The 27,636-nt window shown below is 44.1% G+C and overlaps 1 protein-coding gene across 1 annotated transcript; it reads right to left on the minus strand.

Annotated features, from left to right (window-relative positions):
• Positions 1 to 351: 351 nt before the first annotated feature.
• Positions 352 to 27,625, minus strand: urb2 (URB2 ribosome biogenesis homolog). Its single transcript, XM_031578624.2, has 10 exons — positions 27,497 to 27,625; positions 26,522 to 26,664; positions 26,169 to 26,345; positions 22,621 to 25,966; positions 17,509 to 17,669; positions 17,006 to 17,116; positions 15,289 to 15,531; positions 8,284 to 8,380; positions 6,503 to 6,639; positions 352 to 5,029 (listed from the first exon to the last, which is right to left on the minus strand). The coding sequence occupies exons 2-10, from the start codon at positions 26,645 to 26,647 to the stop codon at positions 4,832 to 4,834; spliced, it is 4,596 nt and encodes a 1,531-aa protein (XP_031434484.1). The 5' UTR covers positions 26,648 to 26,664; positions 27,497 to 27,625; the 3' UTR covers positions 352 to 4,831.
• Between the last annotated feature and the right edge of the window lie 11 nt (positions 27,626 to 27,636).

The raw sequence follows: 27,636 nt of genomic DNA on the forward strand, positions 1-27,636 counted from the left end.
CCATGACATTCGTCATGTACCATTGTGTTATATCTGGTTCCTGCTTAAGGAACCGAGGTTACGTAAGTAACCGAGACGTTTTTGATCTTAGCCTGAAAATTAGCTCGCTAAACCGCTTAGCGAGCTACGACGAATACCCCCCAGGTCACTTGCTTTGTGTTTTCATGTCACAAACTCATTCTCAGTCTGTCACACAGGCATCTATATTTTCTATAGGAGCGCAACTCACTGTACAGTATAGTGAATGCATACCTTGTTTCAGAGTGCCCCTGTTTAGCATGGTAACATCTATCTACCTCTGTAGTTAGTGTTCTTCATGTTAGACAAACAAGAAACTGAGGTCTTTACCAGTACAAGAAAATGTAAAGCAACATTGTATATTCACAAATGTACGGACCCCTAAATTACTTTTACTATTTGCTAGTTTTCAAAGGAGAGTTGAAAATCTCTCTCTGCAATAGATATTTCCTTTGTATGAATTTTGAGACTGGTGACTGGTCATAAGCACAGATTACTTACACAAGCCAGGAAGCTACACAAACACTTGGCATGACATGGCTTAAACAGTGAAGCTTGTTAGTCTACAAATCTTTCAAGGTGATTTCCACTAGCAAACATCATAAAGCCTATAGTCAATTGATTAAAACAGTCGCCTTTGATTAAAACAGTAGGTAACTAGATGGTAAGATCAAGCCATCTTTGTCATAAATATACAGTGTCATATATCAGTAGTCACTGGCATAAAACTGTACATCAAAATACTGATTGAGCAACGATCATATGCATTGGTTTCAGCGATGTGCATGCTGTGGACAGTTTGTCTCAGTCTGCCCCCCTCAATTCCCCGCAGGGCTCCAAGCAAAGCTGAGAACTGCCTGCAACTCATTATCTGCTGAGGAACCAAGAGTCTCTACATCTGCGGACAAGCTCCACACACTCCTCACGAGCCTTCCAAAGTGGGCTAGGCTCTGAACACTCTCAATTCAAAATGAAGCCAAGCAGGTTTTGATCACAAGATGGCCACGGCCTCAGCATCGCTCAGAGGAACCAGCCAAAGAATCAAGTCTCTGTAGGTGTGATTCTCGCTAATGTTGAAGCCAGGGGGGTAGGTGAGGGGGAAAATGCAGGTACTCGCCTAATTAGTTGTGGTGGTGGTGAAAAGACCAGCGAACAGACTTCTATAGGACACATTCGCTTTCTAACTGAAGGAAATCCTTTGGAAAAGGAGCCTTTTTAAAAATGGTGAGACGAAGAATGAATATCCTCATACATTAGAATAGAAATGCTGTGCTCAACCCGGTGAAGGGTGAGGTGAAAATGATGATGAAAGGAAACTTTATTAATGCCTCAGACTAGACCAAAGCAGCGGAGCACACTAGACCATATGCAATTTGTGCTTGTCTGTGAGATATCAAATTTTGTTTAATTTATTATTACTAAACAGGAAACAACGCTGCTTACTGGTAATGAAGATTGGTTGAAATATCACTTAATATCTAAAGGAAACTAAATTGAAAATCACACTTCTAGGTCTAAGGCTGACCTAGTTCCATGATGAGTCGTAGATCTGCATAGAGCCCAGGTCAGTGTGACATTTTAGCATAAGGAATGAACTGTATCATAATCAGATAGCAGGGGATTACCCCCCTATTGTTAACGTCATACAAACAATTTATTTTGTTTTACATTTGATAACCAGGTGCTCAAGATGCCGTCACAATCTTTTTACCCACATGATGAGACGTAGGTCTGCATAGAGCCCAGGTCAGTGTGACATTTCAGCATTAGGACTGAACTGTATCATAATCAGATAGCAGGTGAAAATGTTATACAACTGCGTCCACAGTTTAAGTCAACATCAACAATTTCTTATCTGCAAAAGTCAAGTTTGTCTCTAGCTATAGGCGTCATTAGGCTACATGGCATTTCAATCCTGCTTGATAACTGTTCCCAAAATGGTTTCACGCAGCTGGTGGCTCTGTCAAGTCTGGCATTACAAAGCAATCACTTTGGCTCTGATCGCTGCACCTTTCAGTATCAGGCTGAAAGTGCATTACGACCAAACACAGTTCAGAAATATTAGATTGCAAAAAGTGTCACACAGAAGTTCCCATCAGCCTTTTATGACCTGTATCATAATTTAACAGAAGGAGATGGGTTGCATACCACTTAGCACATTTGGAAAGATTGATTGAATTTTTATACATCAGTGAAACCTTTGTGGCAGTTTTCTGTGAACTAGACCTCAAACAAGTCTTTGATTAAAGTCTTTGAAGCCTCTATTATTAAAGTTACATGAGTAAAAATATACCAGCACCACTGGTCTTTCCACTCCAGTGGTATTGCAATCACATCTTTGACAAGACATGGTACTTTGCATTCTGCCTACTTTAAGACGAGTATTACTCTCACTCTCAGTTTAATCATTTTACTTTGTGCGGCCTTACAGTTTTCAAGTATAACTCACTCCTTATCAGGAACAAAGTTCAAGAAAACCTATAAGGTCTGTGAGCAACACACACAGTGATTTAATGCTATGTCTGAGGAGTGGCTTGCTTAATTGTATCTCATAAAAGTGGACAGAGCCAAGAGTACAGTCCTCTGTAGCCCCTCTTCAGCACAAAATGGTTGGTTAGACTATGACGCTCAAATCGCTGTAGGGGAATAGGAACCGACGTCATTTCCTTAGCTCTACATCTATACGGCTCAGTATACTGTACCAAGGACTTCCACACTCAATCTATCGCCTTCACACACACACACACACACACACACACACACACACACGCGCGCGCACACTCACACACATTCCCCCCCCCTATCCCCCTTGTCTGCGGTGTTATGACTACACACCCCCGAGCTGCTCGCCATGTCACTCAGCTCACTGACTCCGAGGGGCCTATGGCTGAGCTCAGAGCTGGCCCAGTTTGTGCAGCTGCAGGAAATATGGGAGAGGGGCTCAAGAACCAGGCTGAGGAAAAAGCAAGCACACACACACACCCTAAACCCACATCTCTATTACACACACACACACACTGAACCCTCATCTCTCTCAATGTCTCTCTTTCCCTTCCACATACACACCCACCCCAAATCCCCAACTAGATCACTCTCTTGCAGCAAGCCTTGAGTAGATTACATAATAACCCCCAACACTACCCCCTTTTTTCTGTTCTTCTGCACTGGGTACAGAATGTCTGTTTGCCTTCACTGGTCAAGAGAAGCGGGAATGGGAAGAAGGCACCACTGTGTGCCAGTAATGTAGAGCTCCCCCACTACACCCACAGGCCCCATCTCACAGGTGCCCCTAGAGGGAGATTAGGAGCGATTGTTTTAAGTGTTCGCTGACATCTCATTAGCAAGCCCAGAGAATAATCTACACCTCTCTCTCTCGCTCTCTCTCTACATCTCACACACACACACAAAACCAGGCCAGGCCTCAAATACACCTTCTGGGTCTCCAATGCTCAGGGACACCCAGGAGGGTAAGATAGCAGTAGTTATTTCAATCTCACTGTGAGATCTTTACTGTGCTGAAGGCCTGGGAGGCTTGAGGGAGGGATGGTTTCTTTCTTTGGTAAAGGCAGGGGAGTCAGAAGAAATGAGCTGGTAATGGCTCATTACTCCCCAAAGCTGACTCACTCTTACTCCATAATCATGATCATCATCATCGGAGTCACTCTGCCTCCCTAATCATAGAGATGCAGACCATCCTGTAATTTCCATACACACACATTTATCCTTTCCTAGAAGAGGTGGTGTACGTTTTAGTTCCTTAGGAACAACGTGGCACTGGCGTTCCTAGTTCCTTGCTCAAGCAGTTGCGCTGGTCTCACACAAGACCCTGCTGTAAGCTCAGAACCTATAAGTGAGTAAAAAGATTGTGACGGCATCTTGAGCAGCTGTGCCAATAGTCAGGCAAGTAAAATGTGTCTTGTGTCTACACTGTGTAAAATGTCTACACTGATCTTATCCGGCTGTGCCGGACAGACGCAGACAGGAAAAATATTATATTCTACAATACTCTGTAAATTCACAGACATACAGTTTTACTGTTTATTTGAGCATAAGAGGTGATATAATATGATATAATATATAAAGGCTTTCATGTATTCACAAAATAAGCCAATCAGGTGTTTCACACTAAAGAATTCAAAGCATCCTAGGAAAGCCATTCCATCAATTCTTAATTCCAAGAATGGGAGTTTCAGCTTGGAGGATACCCAAATCAAATGTAAACTGAAATAAATAGTTTGTATGAAGTTAACAATAGGGGAAAATATTATCCCTGAGTTAACACATTATTCCTTGGAGGAGCAGACCAAAAGCTCCCTTTGTGCAGCATTCTGCTATGCAAATTCCTACACTTCATATCAGTGTCAATATTCAGGAAATACTGGGGAAGTAATGATACAATTGGCTCAAACATGGCTAATGGCTAATGACTACTAAATTAACTATGCAGAGGTAAATTGTCTGTAAAGACTGAATAAATGAGTTTGGTACTGAAGTGTCTCTGCCCTGTGAAGGATTAAGAGGATCACCTCTTTGTTCTCTCATTTGGAAACAATCTCCAGATGCAATCACATTGTTGGGCCATTTCTGAGGGGGAAAAAAAACAAATAACCACACTCTGAATGAAAACAGCATGTGCACATTTTTCAAGTGCATGGGTTTATTGGAGAAAAGACATATTTATGTCTCTCTGAACCAATACATATAACATAAAAAAAAAAAAAAATGTAATACTTTGTTAAATTTGCTATTTACATTGTTAAATGTGTTCATGATTTTCACAATACAGTTCTGTGTGGTAACTTAACCATTCTTCTCATGCCGTGTACTTCTCCTCCCCCTGTCTCTGGGCCTTGTGGTAGTGTTGGTAACTCCCGTAGAGCTCATTGAGAACCTCTCTCAGCCCGTGTGGCAGGGTGGTGTTCAGGAACTTGATGTCGCGCTCCGCGCACAGGTCGAGGATGTTGTAGATGCCTTCGGTCAGGTGAGTTTTGATTTCTGGCCGGAGGGTCACCTTCAGGAAGACGCAAAGAGCAGGTAGATGGTTAATGTTTCTCAGAGTCAATGCTCCATGTCATTTGTTCTGAGTCACCTCACACACACACACACACACGGGCAGACACACACACACACGGGCAGACACACATACGAGCATAGCCCTTTCCTGAAGTGGAGAGCGTGCGGCTCTTTTTTTTCCATTTCCTTCTAGATGACTGCCGGCATGAAGATCTGGTTTCAATTTGGCAGGGCTTTTGGCTTATAGCCTATTTGCACCGAAATGTTAGCGCTCTGACAGTACCTTGAAACAATGGGACAGGAGTCTTTCGACCAAATATGACTCCACACGGTGAAAACGAACCCATAAATACTCAGCCTCCGTGCTACTGACACTCCTGTCAACCCCCCAACCCTCCCCATTATTATTCCCTCACCTGCACAAGCCAAAACTGAGCTTTAAGCCAGAGTGGAACGTTATGTTCTGCCAGGTGGAAACTGGGTTACTTACTGGCAAGGGCTTCTAGACATCGGCCAAGTAACAGGCTAAGGTGGCGTCTCTCACACTGAAGGTACCTGTGGGCCGACTGGTTGGGCCTTAAAAAGTCTCTTTGTCTTTGACTCAGCAGGTCTACATGCTTGGGGAGAGGAATGGTGTGCTGTACCTCTCTGCACTTTGGTATTTGAAATGGTGAGGGTTTTGGGTTGGGGACGGATTGAAGAGTGAGAGGTGGGGCAGTGTTACGTTTCATGAGTGCAGTATGAGGCCTCGGAGGAAACTGAGACTAGCCGCGCCAAGTCACTGAGTCACCGAGCCAAGCATGCAAGGGGGGAGAGAAAAAGAGGAGAGAAGAGAGAGACAGTGAAAGAGAGGAAGAGCGTGAGTGCCAGGGTGTGTGTGTGTGTGAGGAAGAGAGAGGAGAGAGAGAGAGAGAGGGATGGAGGAAGAGAGAGAGAGTGGAGGGTGTGTGAGTGAGTGCAAAAGAGAAAAGGTGTGAGAGTGCAAGAGAGAGAGGGAGAGCAGCTGAGAAAGAAAGGAGAGAGGGAAAGGGGAGAAAGGGAGGGTGGAAAAGGCCCCAAGAAAGTAGTTAAAATGTCAGTATGTTTCTTAAACACCATAATGGCTATAAAATAACATATTTAACTGCTGGTACAAAATAAGTTGATAAGCGGTTTTTTTTTTTTTTTTTTTTTTTAAAGTGGGACAGCCTGTTTGGAGAAAGATGGTTAGACCATTATTCAACAAAGCCCCACTTGATGATCCTCTTCTTTTTTAGGTTGGAAAGGAAATGTACAGTACATTCCTCATAGGCCAATATAAAGGGATTACTGTTACATAAAGGGGCATTGTTTTTACAATCACGTCCAAAGATGCAGCTAGACTGGTGAGGAATTTTACAATAAAGATGTTACAGCTGAGGTTCTGTCGCTCTCGCTCTCGTTTAAATGCAACCAACCCCAGAGTGAAATATAGCGCTGTTACAGATCTTACCTTCTGCAGCTCACTGACGTACTGCGCCACGATGAAGGACGAGAGGACGGTGAAGCCCTCGGCGGTGGTAGCGACGTGCGAGTACATTCTCTCCACCAGTCGAGCGCACTTCAAAAGCTCTCTGCCGTCCTCTGAAGCTGTGGCAGAAGAGGGACAGAACCTTAACTCAGAAGCTTATGTGTGTGTGGGGGGGTTTGCCTTTGTGAGTAGTTACATTTCCCTCCACATCGTATGGTAAACAAATGCATGTATAATGTGTAAAGGCAGACAGTGCTTTTGCATTCAAAATGTTTACATAATTGTTATGTACATATGCAAAAGTAGATATGACTACAACACACTACTAAATAATCACTTGTAATGTATGTAGTATTGTATGTATGTAATGTAGCAGACTAATAATCAGCTTTAAACTACATTAATAATGCTCCCTTCTTCCTCTCCAGTCTCCTCTGTGATCCCTCAGAAAATCACACCGTGACAAAGAATAAAAATGAAAACATTAAAAAACAAACGCTCCCTTGTGGAACGCACCATGGCACCTTCAGTGTGTGAGCTGGGCTTTGATGTCTACTACACAGACCTGAGTCTATAGTGATAATGTGTGGAATAAAAAAAAGTCTCTCTGAAGTGAGTCTTTAATCTTAAAAAAAAAAAGTAAATTCATCAGGGATGGATGTGGGACATTAAAAAGGTATCCAGTCCCTTAGATGAGGAAAACCAAGCTGTGAAGTGAGGGACTCGAGGCTTTTCAAGACAAAAATCTGACATCTTCCCCTGTCCCTCTATGGAGTTTGAGCCTATCCACAAACCCCTAGGGAGAGGTCTTGGAGTGTGTTAAGACTGCCCACATTTTTTTTAAATCACCATAAAGGCAGCTGTGAACATTCCAGGTAAAATGGACCTCAACTAAATTAGCCTGTATTCGTGTGTGTGTGTGTGTGTGTGTGTGTTTGTTTGTAAAACCTCCAGCCCTCTGACACTGGAGGGAGTCTTAAAACACTGATAATGAGACTAGAAAAATCTATGACTACACTCAGCCATGTACCAACCAATTTTATTCCAACTGCACCTTTTTTTCTGTCATGTTTGACAGGCCTTGGTGCTTTACTACAGTCCAATTGTGTTATAGTGAGCACATGTACAATAAGTCTTGATTAACTTTTGGGAACGCTCCCTGGCTTCCCAGGGAGAGATCCATGGCAAGCTTTAAGTCAACTTCTGGGGTGAGATGTGCTAGGGTGCCGTGCGCTTGTTAGGTAGAGAATCAATCAAGGGAGATGACGTGCCGACTTTATACAAGACCACAAAACACAACGCTGCTATACACGTTAAGACAGCTGCTCGTTTAAACACCCTAGGACAGGATGAAAGGGCCAAGAAACTTTGGGAGGTAGAGATTAAGTTTAGAGTAAAACCATGACCTTGGATAGAAGTAAAAAATGGACATTTCAGAAAATTGAAAAAGCTGGAGATATGATTTAAACTGAGGTTGATGGATGTACACTAGACAGGCCAAAGAAGTATTTTGTTCTAGAGAGAGCTGAGGTGCTTGAAGTGGATGACATGACATGAAACAGTGACATGCCATAACAGAATTCAATATGGTAACAGAATTCAGTTTCATAACTGAATCTGATGACCCATGCCAATGAATGCCTTTTTTCTTCAATGCATCTTGCACACTGGAAATAATGACTTTATATACCATATGTTCCTAGGCCCACTGTGAGTCAAGCCTGGCATTCATTCAATGGTGGAGGCAAGCTAGAAAACCGTACCTCTCTCCAGCTCTCCTTTCTGTTTTCCCTCGAACATAATTGAGGCCACCAGTCTGTAGAAACAGTTTAGGAAGGCTGGAGCTGCTGTCAGCATTACCTGGAAGTACAGAGGAGAAAATAATAAGAAAAAAAAAAAATGTTAAAATTTGCAGAACAATGCGATACCTTCAGTATGGAAAACAAAATGATGTGCTGTAAGTTGTGCCCCAAATATTATGGCAGAGAGATAGAAGGTTCAAAAGATAAGAGAAGGTTTCCACGCAGATAAATATTTTCATATTTGAGCAGGTCTTCAATTTTTATATTTTTGTAGTTTTCATGACATCCTCAAATTCATTTGGAGATTCAATTCAATTTTATTTATATAGCACCGAACAAATACAATTGGATAAGATAAACACACCCATTCTAACCATCTACCCAGGCTATTCTCCATATAATATTGTGCTGCGGGGTGGAAAACACGGAATAGCTTCACCAAATGTACTACCACACAACATTAGTAAGATAGCTAGTTTTTAAATTGGTGCCAAAAGTGTTGTAGTTGTTATTTGGCGAGGCAAGTTATGTGTTAGCTAGTTACTTCACTAGTTTTTGATAAAAAAACTGTAATGCCCCTTTCAGTTTTTATATTGATGGTGAGGAGATTCCTTCTATTGTAGAGAAACCAGTGAAGAGTTTAGGCAGGTGGTACAGTTCCTCATTGACTGATCAAGGACAGGCTGCAGAGCTTAGAGAATTCATTGTTAATGTGAGCAATATCATTAATAAGACTTTGAAATTGTGGTGCTTGAAGTTTGGGGTTTTTGCCACACATAAGGTGGCCTTACTGTCTATAAAGTTGCTATTTCAGAGATGGAGAATCATGAATAAGTCTGAGTCTACCTCAGTCTGCCCTCCTCATCTCATCTCATCTCATTATATACCAACCCACTGTCCATCCCTTTACTGGCTATACTAGCTCCCTTGCACAGACTTAACCACTTATATATTCTGCACTCTCTCTTTGCTCTTTGCACTATCCCCACACACACACAAGCACAATAACACTATCTTTGCACTATCCACACAAGCACAAGAACACTATATTTTTGCACTATCCACACCAGCAGCACAAGAACACTTTTCTCCTGGACATCGACACTGTCACAATCATTGCATTCTGTACCATAGGGTCAGACCGATTCTTGTATCTGTAAACACCCCCACTCCGTGTGAATATGTTCTCCCTATGTATATGTGATTTATGTATGTATGTCGGTGAGGTGTATAAGTGTATAAGCTACTGGATGACCTACATTTCCCTCTGGATTAATAAAGTATCCATCTATCTATAAGGCAGTTAGGCAATACTGTAGCATTGTATAGAAAAGGAATTTTGGAGTTCCAATAACCAGCACGGGTTAAAATGTGCTAAGACCAGCCTGGAGATGACTTTCCCTCAGTCTAAGGATCCAACAGGCAAGAGCACTACCTCAATGGTGAAAACAGGGAAGAAGTGAAATCCAAGAGAAGCGATTCAACATGCGCGAGGTACATTATAGCATAGGCATATCGTTGGGCAAGCACAGAGTGGAAGTGCAGGCTTTCGGCTAGGTGACGGTTGGAAGGCATGGTGTAAGGCTACTTGCCGGAGAGGAGGCAGACAGTGACCAGCTCGTGAGCAAGAAGAGGAAACTAGACAAGCAGCAGGGCCTTCTCAGGCAAAGCAAGGTCAAGGGATGAACTGGCATAATTCATTGTTGGATTCACTTATGATGTCTTCCCAACTACACAGAACCTCAGACAATGGGTGTGTACGGGTTTTGGCCCATTAAAACATACTCTGTCTGGTTGTAAAACTAGCTTGACCCAGGGTCACTGCACATGGAGACATAATGGGTTTTTTTTTGGCGTGGTTGTTTGAGAATAAACAAGCTGAGGTTAACTCTTTTCTGGTCAATGACAGGGACAGTAGAATTTCTTTTGAGTGAGAGGGGCAGAAAAGTGGACACCAGGCACATACAGTACTGGCAATTGGGGCAAAGCACAGGACTGAAGATTGCTGGCTGATGTCGGAAGGCAACTTCAAGTTCCTCAGTGTATTATTGGGACTACTTTGAGACCAGACATGGTGTTGTATTCTGAGTGCGAACACATTGTTTATTTAACTGAGTTAATGACTCCCTTTGAAGATGCGATTGAAGAAGCCTTTGAGAGGAAGAAGCTAAAGTATGCAGAACTGGTAGCAGAGGCAAGGGAACGAGGTTGGCAAGCACACACAAGACCAGTGGAGATAAATGATGGAGACTGTAGCTAAAATCAACCACAACACTTCTGTTGGATTGTTTGAGGCTGCTGAAAAAGTGAGCCAGTGGTTATGGTTGAGGCACTCACAGACTACTAGGGAACATGTGAATGAACCTACTACAGTATATTATGCAAAGAAGCCTGTTGTCAGAAGATGTTTGGGTGCCTAAGGCAGGGGTTCTCAAACTTTTGCAAGCTGGGCCCCCCCAAAGCTGGTTAGGGGTAGTTGGGGCCCCCCCATCCGCACGCGGCCCGCCGCCACCGCCCTCAACTACACCACCATATATAGATAGATAGATAGATAGATAGATAGATAGATAGCGTATTGTTATTGATGGGCCTGACATGTCAAGGTTAGGCTATTGTTATTGTTAGGCCCATACAGACAATTATTATTGTTATTGATATTATTGTTATTGTTATTGATAACTATTTATTATTATTATTATTATCAGTAATAGTAGGCCTATTAGTAGGCTATTCATTATTATCACCGTCATTATGTTATTATTATTAATGATTATCGACCAATTATTATTATTGTATTATTATTATTATCATAATAATAATAATAAGTGTTATTATTGCTATCATTAGGATACTGTTATCATTATGGGTCTCTTGTGATCTTTACAAAAAAAATCCTACAGGTCTGTCAATGTGAGACATGAGCCTGCTTTGCACTGCAAAGGTCCTCAAATCTTGGGGCAATGTTTGACAAACATATCCTCAGGTCATCCTCGATCGTGGCGCGTTTGCGGTATTTAGTTTTGAGCGCAGTCAGTCTTGAAAAGCCTGCCTCGCACAAATATGTGGACGCGAAAAGGAGGAGCATTTTTAAGGCTATGTCGCAAAGCTGATCATTGCTACCCAGAATGACGAAAGAGGGGAGATGCTTAAGTCTACTGTCACTCTTCAGCTGCTCTTTCATGTCTAGTGACAGCTCATCTGCTGAGCAGAGAAATGGATCCCGAACTCAGGCGAATGAACGGTAGTCCTCTTTGAAATAGGACCCAAACTGATTTCTGATATTCGGCGTGATACATTGTCATTTGACATAGGAGCTAAACTCAGCGCAATACCTATCATTATTCTACACGTCTTGCGTGGCCGGCAAAATCAGTGTTTCGGCAATTGTATGGGGTTTGTCAAGCTTAGCAATTCTATGAGCAACTACATAAGATGCCTCCAGACACTGCTTGGAGACAGTGCTATGCTTGGACATGGTGGTTCGTTGTTGCTGGAGGCCATCACGTTTATGTTTAAAGAATTCCACAGGCTTCTCTTTCTGACTTTTACGAATCAGAAACTTTTCCATGTTGTGTTTGTTTGCTGATACAGTGTGTGTGAAGTTAATAAAGTTCTAATATTCAACGTTGTGTTCTTGTATGTGTGGTTGTGAACGACTTGCACACGAATAATGGATAAGGCTGTGCTAGGCAATGATTCCTAACAAAACGAACTGTACACAATGTAGACAGGGACAGCACAAAATAGTATTCAAGTGCTGGTGTTTTATTTGTTGCAACACGGTGGATGATCAAAAAATGTAAAGGTAGGCTAGGTGTTAAGGAGAAAAGGGCTAGCTGTAGTTGGAAGAAGGTAGCTAGCTAGGCTAGCTCTCGGGGCTACGAGCTTTTTTAAAGATTGTGGAGCAAATTACTCCTTAGAATAGGCTACGAATAGACCTACTGCAAGTGCAGTAAGGTATTACTAAGGAAGGAGTGAGTCTTTAAAAATGCTGTTTATAAAGCAATGAATATCTGAATGATAGAGGAAACAAGAGAAATTGAAAAAACTCTGCAGAGTGTCGTCTCAGGGTGAGCGCTTACCATGACTGCGGTTTTTTTTTTATACTCGGAAGCGGAGGTGCAACTCGCGTTGAAATGATAAGACTCCGTTTTGATTGGTGGATCAGGAGCAAAACAGTATTTGATTTGTTTGGGTCAGTCCAGCCCCTTGCATTTCGCCACTGAGGGAGCTTTCACTAACCAGTGACAGGTCGGCGTTTTTTTTTTTTCTCCGTCTGTGACATCGCGCCCCCCCTGGAGAGTGTTCGCGCCCCCCCCCCCCCCCACTTTAAGAACCACTGGCCTAAGGTAACCAGGGTTCATATCCCATTTTGTTTAATTACCCCATCCGGGTTCGTATTCCCAGGGGGCTCTCCCATCCCTTATCCTAACCTCAGTTCGTCCTCCCTGGTATTGGCATGTGTCTTAACCCATTGGGAGTATGAGTATGAATGGGTCTGGGACGCCAGACACCACTGTTGAGCCGTCTGGATGCGTCATAGGCCTAATTCAACAAAACACTGATGAAGGAAGGTGCCCACTTGACAACCCCAGTGTAATGCTCACAAAGGCAGCTTTGTTGTTGTTAGGTTTTGTTAAGTATCGTTATGATGGTTGCGGTGCACCCTGTTGTTATAATACTTAGGCTAGGGTGTTGGGTATGAGTACTTGCATGTGACAGTGACAGGTTTGGCCACAGTGGGAAGTCCCCAAACAATAGCATGAGGAATTTAACATCTTTTCTTGTGTATAACTAAAATTAGACATACTTCTGACTTTGTGCTTTTCCTTTGCCTAATAATATATTTAACATTACTTTTAAATCACTACTGTTCACTACGCACATCATAAAATCACTCAAAAACATTCAGTAGTTGAAAGCTTCAGATCTGAGCCCATGCACATTGTCAAAGGAGCCCCCAGACGCCACTCTGTAGAGACGCCATGCTGGGCAAGTCTTTCTCTCGCTTGGATCGCTACGATCAGAGGTAGTGGGCAAAGCAAGGGGTGCCCATGTGCCGTCAGGTTCTTTTGAGAACTAGACAAACTTCCCCAAGTCTCTCAATGTGCCTGTGAGTCATCGGGCAGCAGTGAGCGTGGTAATGGTTTCCATGCGCTCTGCAGGGCCCTTGCCAGCATTGTACCCCTCTCTCTCTCTCCCCCCTCTTCCACATCTGCCTTCACTTACTTGTCCCTTCACCACACTGAGAGAACACCATCTAGACACGCCAATTTTCTCGAGGTGTGACAGACGGCTTTGTGAACGAGCTCCTCTATGGCTTAGAGCCTGAGGGTCAACACACCTTGGCCAGTACTGTCGAGCGACTGACTTTACTAAACCCAGAGTACCCAGCCAGTACTGAAGAGGTTAACTTTACACTGAGCAAAAACCCACTATGCCCGTTACTAACGTTAAAATAACTTTACTTGAGGAGTAAACACCCTGTGCCCAGCACTGACGCGAAACTAAATTTACCTCAGAAGACAAAACTCTACCTGTACTAACTAACAGTAGAATCTAAACACAGTGCCAGTACTAATGAGAACAAAACTTAATATGCTGTGGGCAACACTGAAATAAGACTAATTTTACAGAATGGTAGATTTCCTGTGGCCAATAAAGACAAGAGAGTAACTTTAACTTTAGAATTAGGAAGGGAAAGGTCTTGAGGTGCTGACTGTCTACAGCCTCGGACCATCCTGCCAAACCCTCGAGCGAGATGACTGATGGCTCACACAGACAGCTGTCATAAGTCCAGGTGAAGACACATCACTAACCGAAGCGGGGCAGATTATGTCACACAGCCAAGTAGTTTGGATAGCTTTTCATTACCTCTGAGAGTGTGCAGTACAGAGTCCACCAGGAAGGCTGTGGATCTTGAAGTGAATGATTGCAAGAGCAATACTTGCCTGAATGGTCACACCGTCAAGGTAAGGGTAACCAAATGAGATTTGAATGAGTTTGAAAGCTCGGAGGAGAGTGGTTTCATAACAGGGCCTCATATCCCCTAGGCATTACCATAACGAGACAACGGATTCCTTTTCCAGAGAAGGCAGTCTGTGTGTCCAGGACAGCTGAGCCAAAATATTTCCACAAAATCAGTTTTTGATGGATTTCCTGGGTGACTGATTTGACAGGACATTCCAAGTCCACACACATGCCACGGAGGGAGACAAAAAGAAAGGCCTCTGGAGTATGCCCTCCTCAGGAAGAACACTAGGCATGCTAGACATGTAAGCACATCTGGGGTAGTTTATGTCCTGAGCCTCACCATCCACAGCTTTTATAACACAATAAAAGAAAATCCTGTCTCTTGACATGGAGAAAAAAAAAAGAAAAACAAAAGCTGTGTTAGGGGGAGGACTAATAATCCACACACAGATGTTTGAGAGCCAGATTCTGTTTTTGTGGAGCGGATGTGCCCACAGAACAACACCACATTAAGCAACACGAACAGTGATTCATTCACTCCAGCCTGCAACAGCTTGATTAAAGGGGAGGATTTGTCAATCATGCAAAACCCGAGAACAATGTTCAGATGGGAGACAAAGACTGACGAGAGAACCAGTCATTTGTGTTCTTCACCAGATCTGGTTAACACATGAGCTTATTGAATTTCTTTAAAAAGGTGCAATATAAAGTGTTTTATTGTACAAATATTGTTCCCACAACTATCATGACCATTCAAACATCACTGAAACAAGTCTACAGGGAACAGACATCTTCACATCAAAACGGTTGAAATGAAAGTAGACTAGCCAGAACTAACTGCCTGAAGCCAACTCTCTGAAGCCAACGACGATGTCACTTTTAAAAAATTTAATTTGTGTGCACAAACAGGTGAGACAAAGTATGACCTTTGTGTCTCAGGTTCTCCCAGGTCTACAAGCAGATCTACCAATAACGCACCAAGACTGTACTCACCTGTGTATGACATTGGATTATGGCGAACAGCACCTCATGGATGGCTTCAAAGGCTGCATGGTAGTCCTGTACGGACAGGTGCTCCAGAGGGACAAACTGTGTGGCTCCCAGAGCAAGAGTGACATGATGTGGGTTGTACAGCAGTCCTTCCCCCTGACGGAGTAGAACTGAAAGAGCCTCCAATGCCGGTATGGTCAGAGTAGAGATTAGCGAGGTCTCCTTCCCAGACTCCCTCACTACAAACTAAGGGCAAAATCAGATAATGTCAAGTCAAGTATTTTATTGTCAAATCATCCAAACAGTATGTATTCAGAGTGGTGAACTGATGTTCTATGTTTCAGAAGAGCAACCATACAAGATGCTACCTCTCAGAAGCTTGGAAACACGACTTCATTAGTGGAGTACAGTTTCAGAACAAGGTGTTAAGAGAGATTAAGAACGAACAGATGGAGAGAGAGAGAGAAATAACCAAATGATCACACACATGCCTCTTCCAAAAAAAAAAAAAGAAAAAAAAGAAAAGAAACAGCTGACCCACGGTCACAGTGGCCCACATAAGTGACCTTTAGTATCAGCGCTTCATTTAATGCTCAAAAAGCATCGGTCATCAATGCGTAACAGCTGATGTTGGAATAGTTCTGGAGAGGATCCAGATCTGTCACCTCATATCCAGTAAGCCCCAGTGCTCTGAATATTATACATTCATCATCTGTTTATAGTCCTGTACTTTGTTCTCTGGGATCTACTAATGACTGAAGCTAAATTCCTTGTATGTGTAAACATACTTGGCAAATAAAGGGGATTCTAATTCAGATTCTATTTTATATGGATTGCTCAGGCCACAGAGTTTCTACCGGCTGACATGAAATGTACTGCAGGCATTCTCTGATCCTTGACGGATTTAGACTCTGTAAAAGTCAGGCCTCCATACACCTGCATACATAATGCTTGTGGGATTCAGACTTCTGTTCAAAGTGAGAGGGATGGATGGTGTGTTTTTGTTTCTTTTGCTCGCGGTGAAGGGAAAGTGAACAGAGACATGACACTTAATAGAAGCAGACAGGCGGCACTTCGGGGGGGACAGCCTGTTCCTCTCCTGGCCGTGCTGTGAGACCGACGTGACAGGACGGGAATGAGTTTGGGGGATGAGGGGGAGTAGGATGTGAGGTGGTTCAAGCACTGCACTCTGCCAGTCGGAAAAATAGGCATTTCCATACGAGTGCATTCGTTAGCCTCGGCGGCATCAAGGACGTACAGAGATAGAATGGAGAGGATGGGTCGAGTCGAGACTCACTCACTCCATTTGAAAAAGGAAAGAGGGGGAAAAAAAAGAGCTGGGTTTCATTACTGTCCCGTGCTTAGGTCAGCCTCTGGGGTTTCCTGGCATAAACTGAAAACACATTTTGCTACAGTCTCATCTCCTACCTAAAATCCCAATGCCAAACAAGCCTTTCCAAGTGATTGGGTTTATCTGTCCTGGAGCAGCGATCATAGTGGAGAGATGTATATTCTTTTAAACCCAAATAAAAACAGTTCATAACACTGCGTTTTTATTTCTATTGACAAAAAAAAAAAAAAAAAAAAGTTCCAGACTATCCAGAGACTACTTCCACAAAAACACTCAACTAAAAAAATAGTTCTGTTACAATAATAGAATAATAGATGGTTAATAGAATGTTATTCTGGTCATGTTAAAGAAAAATACTCAAATACTTACAACCATGGCTGAAATGATCTGGGGGGCGATGAGCCAAAATGCCTTTGAGCAGGACTCTGGGAGCTCACAATTGGCGAGAAGCCTGGTGACGGTCACCGCAGAGAAAACCTCCTGTGACACAAAACAGCGAAGGATTCATAATATTTTGACTACTTCACTGACAAGACATGACAGGGAGAAAATGAGGCCCCTGTGGGTGATTCAACACCTCAATGTCAGAAATAATATCCAATTCTCCAGAGTCTCGTCCTTTCGCAGCTTTGCATGTCTTGATAAGCAGGAAAAAATAAACGAAATAACACTTGCAATATACATCTATCTCTTCTACTAGTACCTTGTTGCGTGAAGTACTATTTTCATACAATATAATACATTTCTATTTGGAATTCAACTAATGCCACATTTAGACATTACATTTCATCTGTCAGTTTAACAGTTACATTAGATCAGATTCGCACACGTGAGACTAAAGCCATGAAAGGTATAGCCAGAGCTTAACTCACCCTGTGGTTTCCCTTAGGGATCTTTGACACATCCAGGCCTTCCCTCAGCAGCAGCAGGACAGGGTTGAACCGCTCCAGGGAACTTGTGGCCACCAGCTGACCAATCAGACTCCTCACTGGATTCTGCAGCTCCTTCAGCTCTGCCTGAGACAACCAGGAAACTAAGAGTGACAGACAGACAGAAAGAGAGAGAGAGCGAGAAAGAAAGAATGAAGAAAATAACAATTAAAAGAAACCCGAAACCAAATATTTCCATTCACAAATACTATGTGGCTGTATTAGAAGGGGTGTTTGTTAATTCAAACAGACATCTCAAACTGAATGACAGGACACATTAACTATGAGGGTATGGACATTAGATTAGAAGTGGACTTGTTAGCCCTCATATCGTATTTCACCCTAGCATTGCCTCTTGCTTCTCCAGTCTTGGCAGAAGATTATATTTATGGTTTGGAAACAATAACTTAAAACAAATATTTAGGGAATTGAGGAGTAATTAATTGTAAATGAAGACAGTTACAGGTACTGCAAAATAGGGGTGGGGATTGAGGTGACGATTGAGGTGATGACACGATATTATCACGATGTTTGGGCCACAATACGATGTTACTGTGATTCTTTACATTTTACGATACAGCGATATAGATTCTAAGATACATTAGGATTCATTTCTCCTACATATACCGCTTCGTATACTGGGAGTCTCTGTAGCCATCTTGGCGTGGTACATTTGTTCTTGACTGACTTCTTTTCCAATTTCTGCTGTGACGCAAGAGAAAAACGAGGTCTTGTGCCATCTTGTGGACTTCAGAAGCAATGCCATCAGGGTGGTGCATGTAGCAAAATATTTAATTGTCGCCGCTGTATTAGTCTAGTAGCCAGCCCATAGAGCCCCATTGTGAACCCGGAAATGTTGAGTACACCAAAGTTTTTTTGCAGTAATGTGAAGTATGGGTCCCCAGTATACAGAAACTGCCGGATGCTAATTTGCATATGTTGAGCAATTTGCATAATTAGCATTATTAGCTTAATCGTCCAATTTGACCACATATTTTGCACTGTGTGACCAATTTCTACAATATTGGAGTCTTTTTAGAGGTTGTAGAGGATGCTGAATTCAATTCTGGCACTTTCAGACATCAAAATGGTAATTGTATAACAATTTTGGATACATTTAGACAGGTTTTTGATTAATTTCGGATGAAATTTAAGGTTATTTTCATGGTGAACACAATAAACTCACAATTTAGAATCACAAGAGCTCCTACTCTTTGATGTGAATGTTGATAACCTACATTTGTTTACATTTTTGAGGTACGGTCATGTTTTTATGCAAATAAGCTGTTGTAAAGCAAGGGAGCATAGTCTAGAATCTAGATGGATAACTTGGCATATACGTGAAATGAAGCATCTTCCTTCCATTGCAAAAGATGACCTTCTTTCCGGAAGTCATGTGTGCCGCCATTCAGATGGTGCACTTGCAGTGAGTGCAGATATGTTTGGGGAGCAGACATGCATCAGGCAAGGGAAGGGAGCAGGGGGCATGAAGGGTATTTCAACCAACCCTAAACAGGTTGCAGTTTGCATCCAATCATTTGGCATATGTTCACATCTTTCTCAGTCATTGGATGACATGAACAGTGATAAAGTAGCATCAGAGAAGACTCTGTCCAACAGACACAAAGAGGAGGGTGAAGCACGACGGGAGTTGGATGCTGAGGACCGCTCTCAAATTGTGAGGATGCTGTGGGAAAACACAAATCCACTCATGACAGAGAGCACTTTGCTCTACCACATCATAAATGGACAGGTGGCTGATGAAAAGGTGAATGTGCAGGATGCGCTGAAGATTGGCCAGGCTATGTGTAAAAAGTTTACTTCATCACTTCCGGAGGCATTTAATGCACCCATCTCTCACAAGGTAGTGACTATGAAGTTCCAGAAAAAGGGAATGAAGGTCAGTGGGAATGTTGTTTGTGACCTTGAGTCATTATTTGCTCGATTGTTGGTGGTGGGAGGCCAGAGAAAAGTGGAGCTCTCTTCTCTCTTCAAATATGAGCTTAGCCCAGTCCCCTTGTCAATCATTGATGACAATGGATGCCTCCGAAAGGGCAATATGTCAGTGCTTGTCCAGCAGCTTGGAATTCCAGTTTGCAATCCCCAGCCACCAGATTTTGTCATTGTGGATGCATCTCAGCTCATTTATCACGTGGTTTGGCCATCGTCTGGGACAGTGGCAGATCTTGCAGCCAGCATGGGACATCGGCTTAGTTGTTACAACACCCAAACATTTGTCATCTTTGACTAAATAATTCGCAGGTGTCTGCCAGGGACCATGAGAGACAAAGAAGAGCAGGGGAGAGCTCCACAGAGTACAAGCTCCCATTGACTACACCTCTACCTAGTCGAGCACAACAAGCAAAGGCTGAGCGAACTCCTGTGTGCTTTCAATGTAGGAAGTAAGTGATGGTCAGTAAAGTTGACAGCATTGACACTCATGATGAGGCTGATATATCAGTTATATCTTACATGTTAGATGTTGTCAGACATGGGGCTTCAACTGTTCGCATTCTTAGTGATGACACAGATGTCTTTGTGATTATGGTTTATTGGTGTTGGAAGGCTGGTATCACAACTAACCTACAGATGGAAAAATGGAATGGCACTGTTCTCAGCATAAATGCAACTGCAAAGAACCTGGGTGACCATTGTTGTTCAATTCTGGCCATGCATGCTCTTTCAGGATGTGATACCACCTCATATCCTGTTGGGAAGGGGAAGGTATCTGCACTTAAGGCCATGACAGTTGTACCTGGCAAGCTTCTCCACTGTATTGGAGAGGCAGAAGCCACATATTTACAGATCACCAAAGCAACAAGGACTTTCTTTCTGGCTCTGTACAATCAGAGGAACTCTCTGACCTTGGATGCAGCTCAGTATGACATTTACCGAAAGCGCAAAAGGCCCCCAGCACTGAAAACACTACCTCCTACAGAGCGTAATATGCACCTTCATGGAAGACGTGCCCACCTACAGGTGCTCTTATGGAAAGCAGCAGACCAGGCTGATCCACCGGCTGTGGATATCACTTTGTTTGGATGGGACAAGAAGATGGGCCTAAAGGAAGGAGAGGAACTGATTATGCCCACCCAGGATTCAAGTCCAGTTGCTCCTCTGGCTTTGTTAGATGTCGTCAGCTGTGGTTGCAGAGCCGGGTTGAAACCTTGCACATCAGCAAAGTGTAGCTGTGCAGCTGCAGGTCTGGCCTGTACCAGTTATTGTTCCTGCAAAGGCAATGATGGGATATGCTGCAACATACTCACTCAACAGCAAGAACACAAAGAGAGTGATGAAGGATCTGGAGAAGATGATGACAGAACAGACGAGGATAGTGAAGATGAGGAGGCTGCCTTTTGTTGATTAATTGTGAGGCATAGCCGTTTGCCTGAAGGTGGTAGCCAGTTTGTGCTTTTTGTGGTGCAGGGGTGAGGCCCTCTTGATTAGTCTTGCGTCTGGCGGGCTGACCCGGTTGCCCAGACTCAGTTTTAACTTTTGCGTCTGGCGGTGTTTTAACTGGGTCCTCGTTGGATCTTGCGATTTGCGGACCAACCTGGGCAGCCTTTTTGCCTTTCGGGCATGACCCTAGCGACTTAAGGGGCCTGTCTTATATGGCATGTACAGTATATAGTGTATATTTGTACATAGTTCGTTGATCGCACATGGGGGACATTCAACAGAGTTACGTTACATACCGGTTCGTCATGTGGTTGGTGGTTACGATGCACACCGGTGCCCAGCAGCTTTTGAGGTAGTTTAACTGCGTTTAGTGGGTGTGCCAGAAGTGATACCCAATCACCATCAAAGTGTTTACACTGTGACTGTGGTGACATCTGTTCACCCTAGCCACCTGACAAGCAGACTGGCCTTCTCAGCTTCACCGCTCACATGAGGCAACAGGGTGTTTAACCCCAAGGAGTTTATTGCAATCGCAATGGTTTTTCCTCCAGAAATGCAAATTTGAATCAGGAGTCAAGTATCAGGAGGGGATTCAGCTTCACTACACCCTGAAAAAAAATGCTTTAACATTCACAAGAGCACTTGTGTTTACCATGAAAATAACCTTAGATTTCGTCCAAAATTAATAACAAATGTGTCTAAATGTATCCAAATTTGTTATTCAATTACCATTTTAAAGTATGAAAGTGCCAGAATTGAATTCAGCATCCTCTAAAACCTCTAAAAAGACTCCAATATTGTCCATACCATGGCCATACAGGGCAAAATATGTGGTCAAATTGGACGATTAAGCTAATAATGCTAATTATGCAAATTGCTCAACATATGCAAATTAGCATCCGGCAGTTTCTGTATACTGGGGACCCATACTTCACATTTCTGCAAAAAAACTTTGGTGTACTCAACATTTCCGGGTTCACCTAGTTGGCTACTAGACTATATCGATATAATATCGTGCCGAAAAATACTGTGATACTTCACTTTGAGCGAAGAATAGATGGTCTACGCAAAGAGGCTTGGAGCTATATTCATCCCCTGACGAGAAGCTGAGTGGTGACCAATCACTGTCAAACACGAGAGACAGGACTAAGTGATTCATTAGGAAATAAATCATCTTTAAAGCGAGGAGCTGGGTTGAAGACAACGCCACGGTCAGTCTGTGTTTTTTAACATTGGCTTAAGATTCCTGTTTTAGAATAGTGGATTTCATTTGTCTCTGTGACATGATATTTGATGTTAAACAATGTGTTTTATACAGCATATAATAATTTTGTCACTTCTTTTTACATTTTTAATCTTCCTTCAGTAAAGTTGTATAACAACCTAACTGTGAATTACTAACATGTTTAATAAATGGAAATGGTATAATGTGAAGACAAGTATCAAGTGTAATTTGCCTGCCTGCTCTATGGTATGTGGCTATCCACACAGGAGCACTTTTGGATTATTTTGTATGTATTCATTAATAGGTAATTTATTTTAACTTGCTTGGAAAACCAAATACAAATACAAGTGGGGGACTACAAAATAATTTAGTTTGCTAATCATCGAATATTAAATTAAGGTAATAATATACACAATAAAATAATGAAATACCTGACAGTAATTTGTGAACATTGTGCAAAATGTCCACAAAAACCTCTTCGATGCCTGGCTCATTGGCCCTCTCTGCGGCACTGTAGTAAGCTGTCAGGAAGTGCAGAGATGACAGTATGAAGTCTATCGGGCGCGGGGCAAGGCACAGCTCCTTCAGGACCTGCAGGCTGCAGCTTCGGTACAGCCCCATGTGGATGAGTGTTGGGGGCCCCTCCGCCTCTGGCCCCCCCTCCGCAGCCTGATGAGAGAGACAGGCCAGCTCACTGCGCACCATCCCCGCCACCACATCCACAGAGAAGGCCTGGCCCGCCGCCCCACTGATCAGGCTCGCCTGGACAACAGGTCCCGTTGACGTGAGAATCTTCCCCAACAGCTGGACAAGCGTCTGGTCCAGCTGTTTGCCCTTGCCCAGGCTGGAGGTCATGACGTCACCCGTAGTGCTGAGAGAGGCGAGCAACAGCTGCAGGGATAAAAGGCTTGCTGGGTCCGGCCTCGCCGAGTCACCGGAGGCAGCTGTCGCCGTCATGGCTGCCTCACTTTGGGCCAGGAGGAAGGAGGCAAACTGCTCCAGATTGAGCCGCATGCTGCTCTTGCGCTGGATTATCAAGTCGAGCAGGCGCTGGAGAAAGCAGTGCACTGCCTGCAAGAAAGAGGACCAGTCCGGTGCGCCGACGTTTTCAAACAGGCCCTTGTTAGCGCGGGAGAGAAGTGAGGCCACGGCGCCCTCTAGAAGTTTGCTTCCGCGAGCAAATTTCAAGATAAACTGGGCATTTCTCGCGCTCAGCAGGGAGGTCAGGAGATTATATGCGTCTGTAAGTAAGGCCATTTTGACAGAGACCTCCACATCACCACAAGGCTGAGTGCATGTTGCCATCATGAAGGAGATCAGGAAGAGCTCGGAGTAGTCGATCAGGGACATTCCATCCACATTTAGAGCACTGCTGACCTTGAATAAATTCAAAAGGTTGTCGACTTGAGCCACAGAGAGATCCATCGGTGATCCCGACACAACTGTCGTCAATATCTCCTGAGCAACAGACTTCAGTCTCTTCACAACTGCCGGATCCACACCTCCGTCACCGGCAGACTCATTTGTCATTTCCTCCATGTCACACCCTTCCCTGCTAAACTCCTCGACAGGTTTCAAAAGCGATGGGCAAACGCTCCCAACACACTGGGTGTCAATTGTCTGCGTCAAACTCTGCATGACGCTCCTCGCGACAGCAGAGTAAAGAGAAGGCAACTCAATAAGAACCACACTGTCCAACAGCTGTTTTGAGATGATCGCAACAGACAGTCCCTGCTTGTCTCCTTTTGCCTCAGCATCTCTCTGCAGCACTGATTGCAGGAGTAGGGTAGCCAAATGAGCCGTGTCTTCGTCTGTGAGGAATGGAGCGATCAGATGCAAGTTGGTCGTCACCAGAAGCCAGTGAGCTGCTGGATAACTATCAGCATCCACACTGCTGATCTGAAGATCCCACAAATGGTCGAACTGGGTAGGCAACGATTCGCCTCTTCCCACTATGAACTGGGTGGCATTCTGGAGCACATCCAAGTGACTACTATCTGAGGCGAAGTCGCTCCTCAGAATGATTTTCTTCATCATCTGAAGGGCCAGAAATTTCTGGAAAAGCTGTCCGACTGAGCTGTAGCCCTCTAGTGCAGCCTGATCCCAATCCTTCACTAGCACTTCAGAGAGCAGCCAGAGGCTTTCATCTTTGACCTCACTGCTAGACATGTCTCCATAAAGAAAGTATTTACTGCAGTGCATCTGGAAAAGGGCATCCATCTCAACCCAGGTGTAGGTGAGCAAAAGCCCCGACTCTCTGACCTTCTGACCCGAGAGGGGCACATCTCTGAGCCACTCCAGTAGAGACTTCAGTGTGGCCAGCATCTCTCCCATGAACCTCTGTGTCTGCCTGACTAGGGGCAAAGGCGTGCCGTTGTCCAGGGTCTTCAGGCTGAAGAGCACGGCGTGCAGGAGCACGCAGAGCGAGAACATCTTCAGTGCGGCGTCCCCGTCCTGCTCCCGGATGTCCGGCAGCACATCGTTCCGGATCCTCTCGAGGATGAGCTCGCAGAGCTCCAGGCTCTGGCTGCCGGGGGTGTCCCGCAGGCAGAGGGCGAGCGTCTCCTCCATGGTCTCAGAGACAAGAGGCTGCCTCAGCTCGTCCATGGCCGGCCTGCAAACTACGGTCAGCAGCTCCTCGAAGAGCCTGGGGAGCTGCCGCAGCTTGGTATAGGTGGTCAGGGTTGCTGAGATGAGGGCGTCCCGGGCCTTCCGGACGCGGGGCTCTGTGCAGTCTGAGTCCACCCACACGGAGGAGACCAGTTCATCCAGGTCTGGCTCCACGATCATGTGGTTGAGCGCCAGGAGGGTTTTCAAGCAGCGGTACCATGCTGGCGTAGCAGTCTGTGCGTTGTTGAACAGGACCTGGGTCAGTTTCCGGTAGAACTTCAGCTGCACTTCCTCGTGTTGGATTCGATCGGCTGCCACATTGTAAATGTCACCGTTCAAGCAGCTGTTCAAGAGGTTCTCGAGAGCAAGCAGCACGAGGTTCCAGTTCCCCGCATTGAATGTGTCTTTGAGAGTCAAGTCTTCAGTGAAGTCCAGGGCGGACACAAACTTTGTCATAAGGTGGAAACAGACCAGCTTGTTGTCGCCACCTTTGCAGAAGGCATCCAACGCGAATTTGAAGAGCAAAGGAAGTGAGGTGGAAACCACCGCGTATAACACCGCCGGGTCACAGGAGCCTGGAGCACAGAGCTTTGCCAGGATTGTGCTGAGTGGGGAGGGCAAGCCTTTCCCTGCGCGCCCCTTTCTGCCCGCTGCTGGCTCCTCTCCTGAGGAGAGCAGGAGCTCGTCCTTGTACGCCTGCAAGTTGTCTGGGAAGAACAGCGCCACCTGCAGGGCAGCATCCACCTTGCTGCGGATCTCCTTGCTAACGTGCTGCCTGAGCCGCACCTCACCATCCTCCTCTGACCATGTCCTGGAGGACAGCAGGTACCTCAGCACGAGGAGAGGCTGGAGCAGGTTAGACGTCACCTGGGTGAACACCCGGTTGGCATTGGCCTGTTGTCTCTGAACTGTCAGGTAGGTGCTCAGTGTCAGCAGCAGCATCTCGAACTCCCCTGCTGACAGGGGCTCCCCACTGTGCTGCAGGCTGAGCCGGGAACACGCCAGATGGCTGAGCCTGGCCAGCAGCTCCCCCAGCAGCTCGTACTTGGCAGTGTAGGTGACAGAGAGGACGGGCGAGGACAGGATGCCACGCAGGCAGCTCAGCACAGTGGCGAGAGAGACAGAGCACTGGCCGGAGCTGTACTCAAGGATCCTGTCATTAATAACCTATAGGGAGGAAGAAAATAGAAATGAGAAAAGTGTGAAATAATAAATAACACATGTAACGAGAAAACTGTAAAATAATGAATGAAGAACTGAGTATTAAAATAATGACAATGCACTATAAAAATCTGTTAGCTGTTGCAGTAATGAAATCTTCAAAATCACACATTAAAATTTTTCTTCTGTGATTCACTGTGGCAAATACCTGTGCCACTGCTATCCGCAAGCTGATGGTTTTTCCCTGACTCAGGACATTCTGTAGTTTCTTGCTGTGTATGATATCATCAAAGTAAACCCAGAGGCCCTCCACCACCTTTTGTGCCAAGTCGATTTTCTTGCTATAAAAGAGAGTGAGAGCATGGCTGGTCCAGTCAAATAAAACCTGGGGAAAAAGGACAATAAATATTACAAACAAACAACAAAACTAAACAAACAAAAACTCCTAAAGGAAAAGATCCCTAACTCCTAAAGGAAAAGTGATCTGCCCTATATGCTGGTTGGTTTTACATGGTTTCCCTTGTCAAACATCACACAGGAAATAAAGTTAAATGTTCTTACTTGTTCCTTATTTGGAAGAACACATTGTGGTGAGATCCAAGCAAATCTAGCGAGCTTCAGTTTATCCGTCCAGGGTGTTTGAGGACTCTTAAGTTTCAGATGGATGCCAGAATATATGGCAGCCATGATTTAAATAATCCAACCTAGCAGGGATTGACAAGATTGACAATACATCATTCATTTGTATATTAAATTAAATGCATTAAATGCATCCTGTCCTATTTCTGGCCCCACAATTCACCACCCAGACCACAATGGCAGATTTTTTTTTCTCCTCTTGGTCACACCCAATCGATTAACATAAGTATAACGAATAGAAATGCACGCATCAACACATCGATGTTTTTGACGCCATATAGCTGGACGCAGTCGTGTGCACAGGGAGTTGTGGAGACTAAATTAGTCTTCTAACCACTAGAGGGAGATGTTTAACTACAACATTCCGACTTGTGCTGCACATCCAGTACTGTACATGCAGTAAAGCACATGCGTACCGCAAACTCTGTAGCGCAACCCTAGCTCTGACGATATATATTGAAATGCTTCCTAAGTTATTGAAAACTATTATATTGCTACCCATCAAAGCATCAGCCAACCACTTAGCCCAATCAAACCTGGATCTCTAGCCATGTTTCAAAAGCAAGCCTGCCTCACTAGCCAAATTTACTACAATCGTCTATCAGAGAACTTAACCCTCACACAAATAAAAATAAGAATAAGAGCTATTGTGGAACAATTAATTCACATTTGTTAGTTTACAGGCACACAAGTAAGTTAGCCCAATAGCTGGCTAACATTACGAAAACAACACGAAAGACCCCACGTTACTAGCCACTTATTAGCTCCCATGTAACGTAACTAACTATGATATCAAGCATTAGCAACTTAGCCGTGATAGCGTGACCAACTACATTTGGCGTCACTTATGTATATCATAAGCCCGAACAACAAATATTGTCGGTTTTAACTCACTACCTTCTCGCACATGTGGCGCATCTGTTGCTAGACGCTTCAGCTTCAACTTCAACCTCTAACCTTTACTCTCAAGACAAATGTAAATGATGAACTACTTCATCGATAGAACGGATATTGGCATGGTATATCCGTGCAGGCAG

The sequence above is a fragment of the Clupea harengus genome, chromosome 13 (assembly GCF_900700415.2).
Source record: "Clupea harengus chromosome 13, Ch_v2.0.2, whole genome shotgun sequence".
NCBI classification, from domain to species: domain Eukaryota; kingdom Metazoa; phylum Chordata; class Actinopteri; order Clupeiformes; family Clupeidae; genus Clupea; species Clupea harengus.

Coding starts and splice junctions, on each gene's coding strand:
- urb2 (XM_031578624.2), bottom strand. CDS start 26,647: ATGGCTGCCATATATTCTGGCATCCATCTGAAACTTAAGAGTCCTCAA. Junction 25,967..26,168: donor TGCGGATAGCAGTGGCACAG/GTATTTGCCACA, acceptor TCCTCCCTATAG/GTTATTAATGACAGGATCCT. Junction 15,532..17,005: donor AGATCATTTCAGCCATGGTT/GTAAGTATTTGA, acceptor TTTTGCCCTTAG/TTTGTAGTGAGGGAGTCTGG.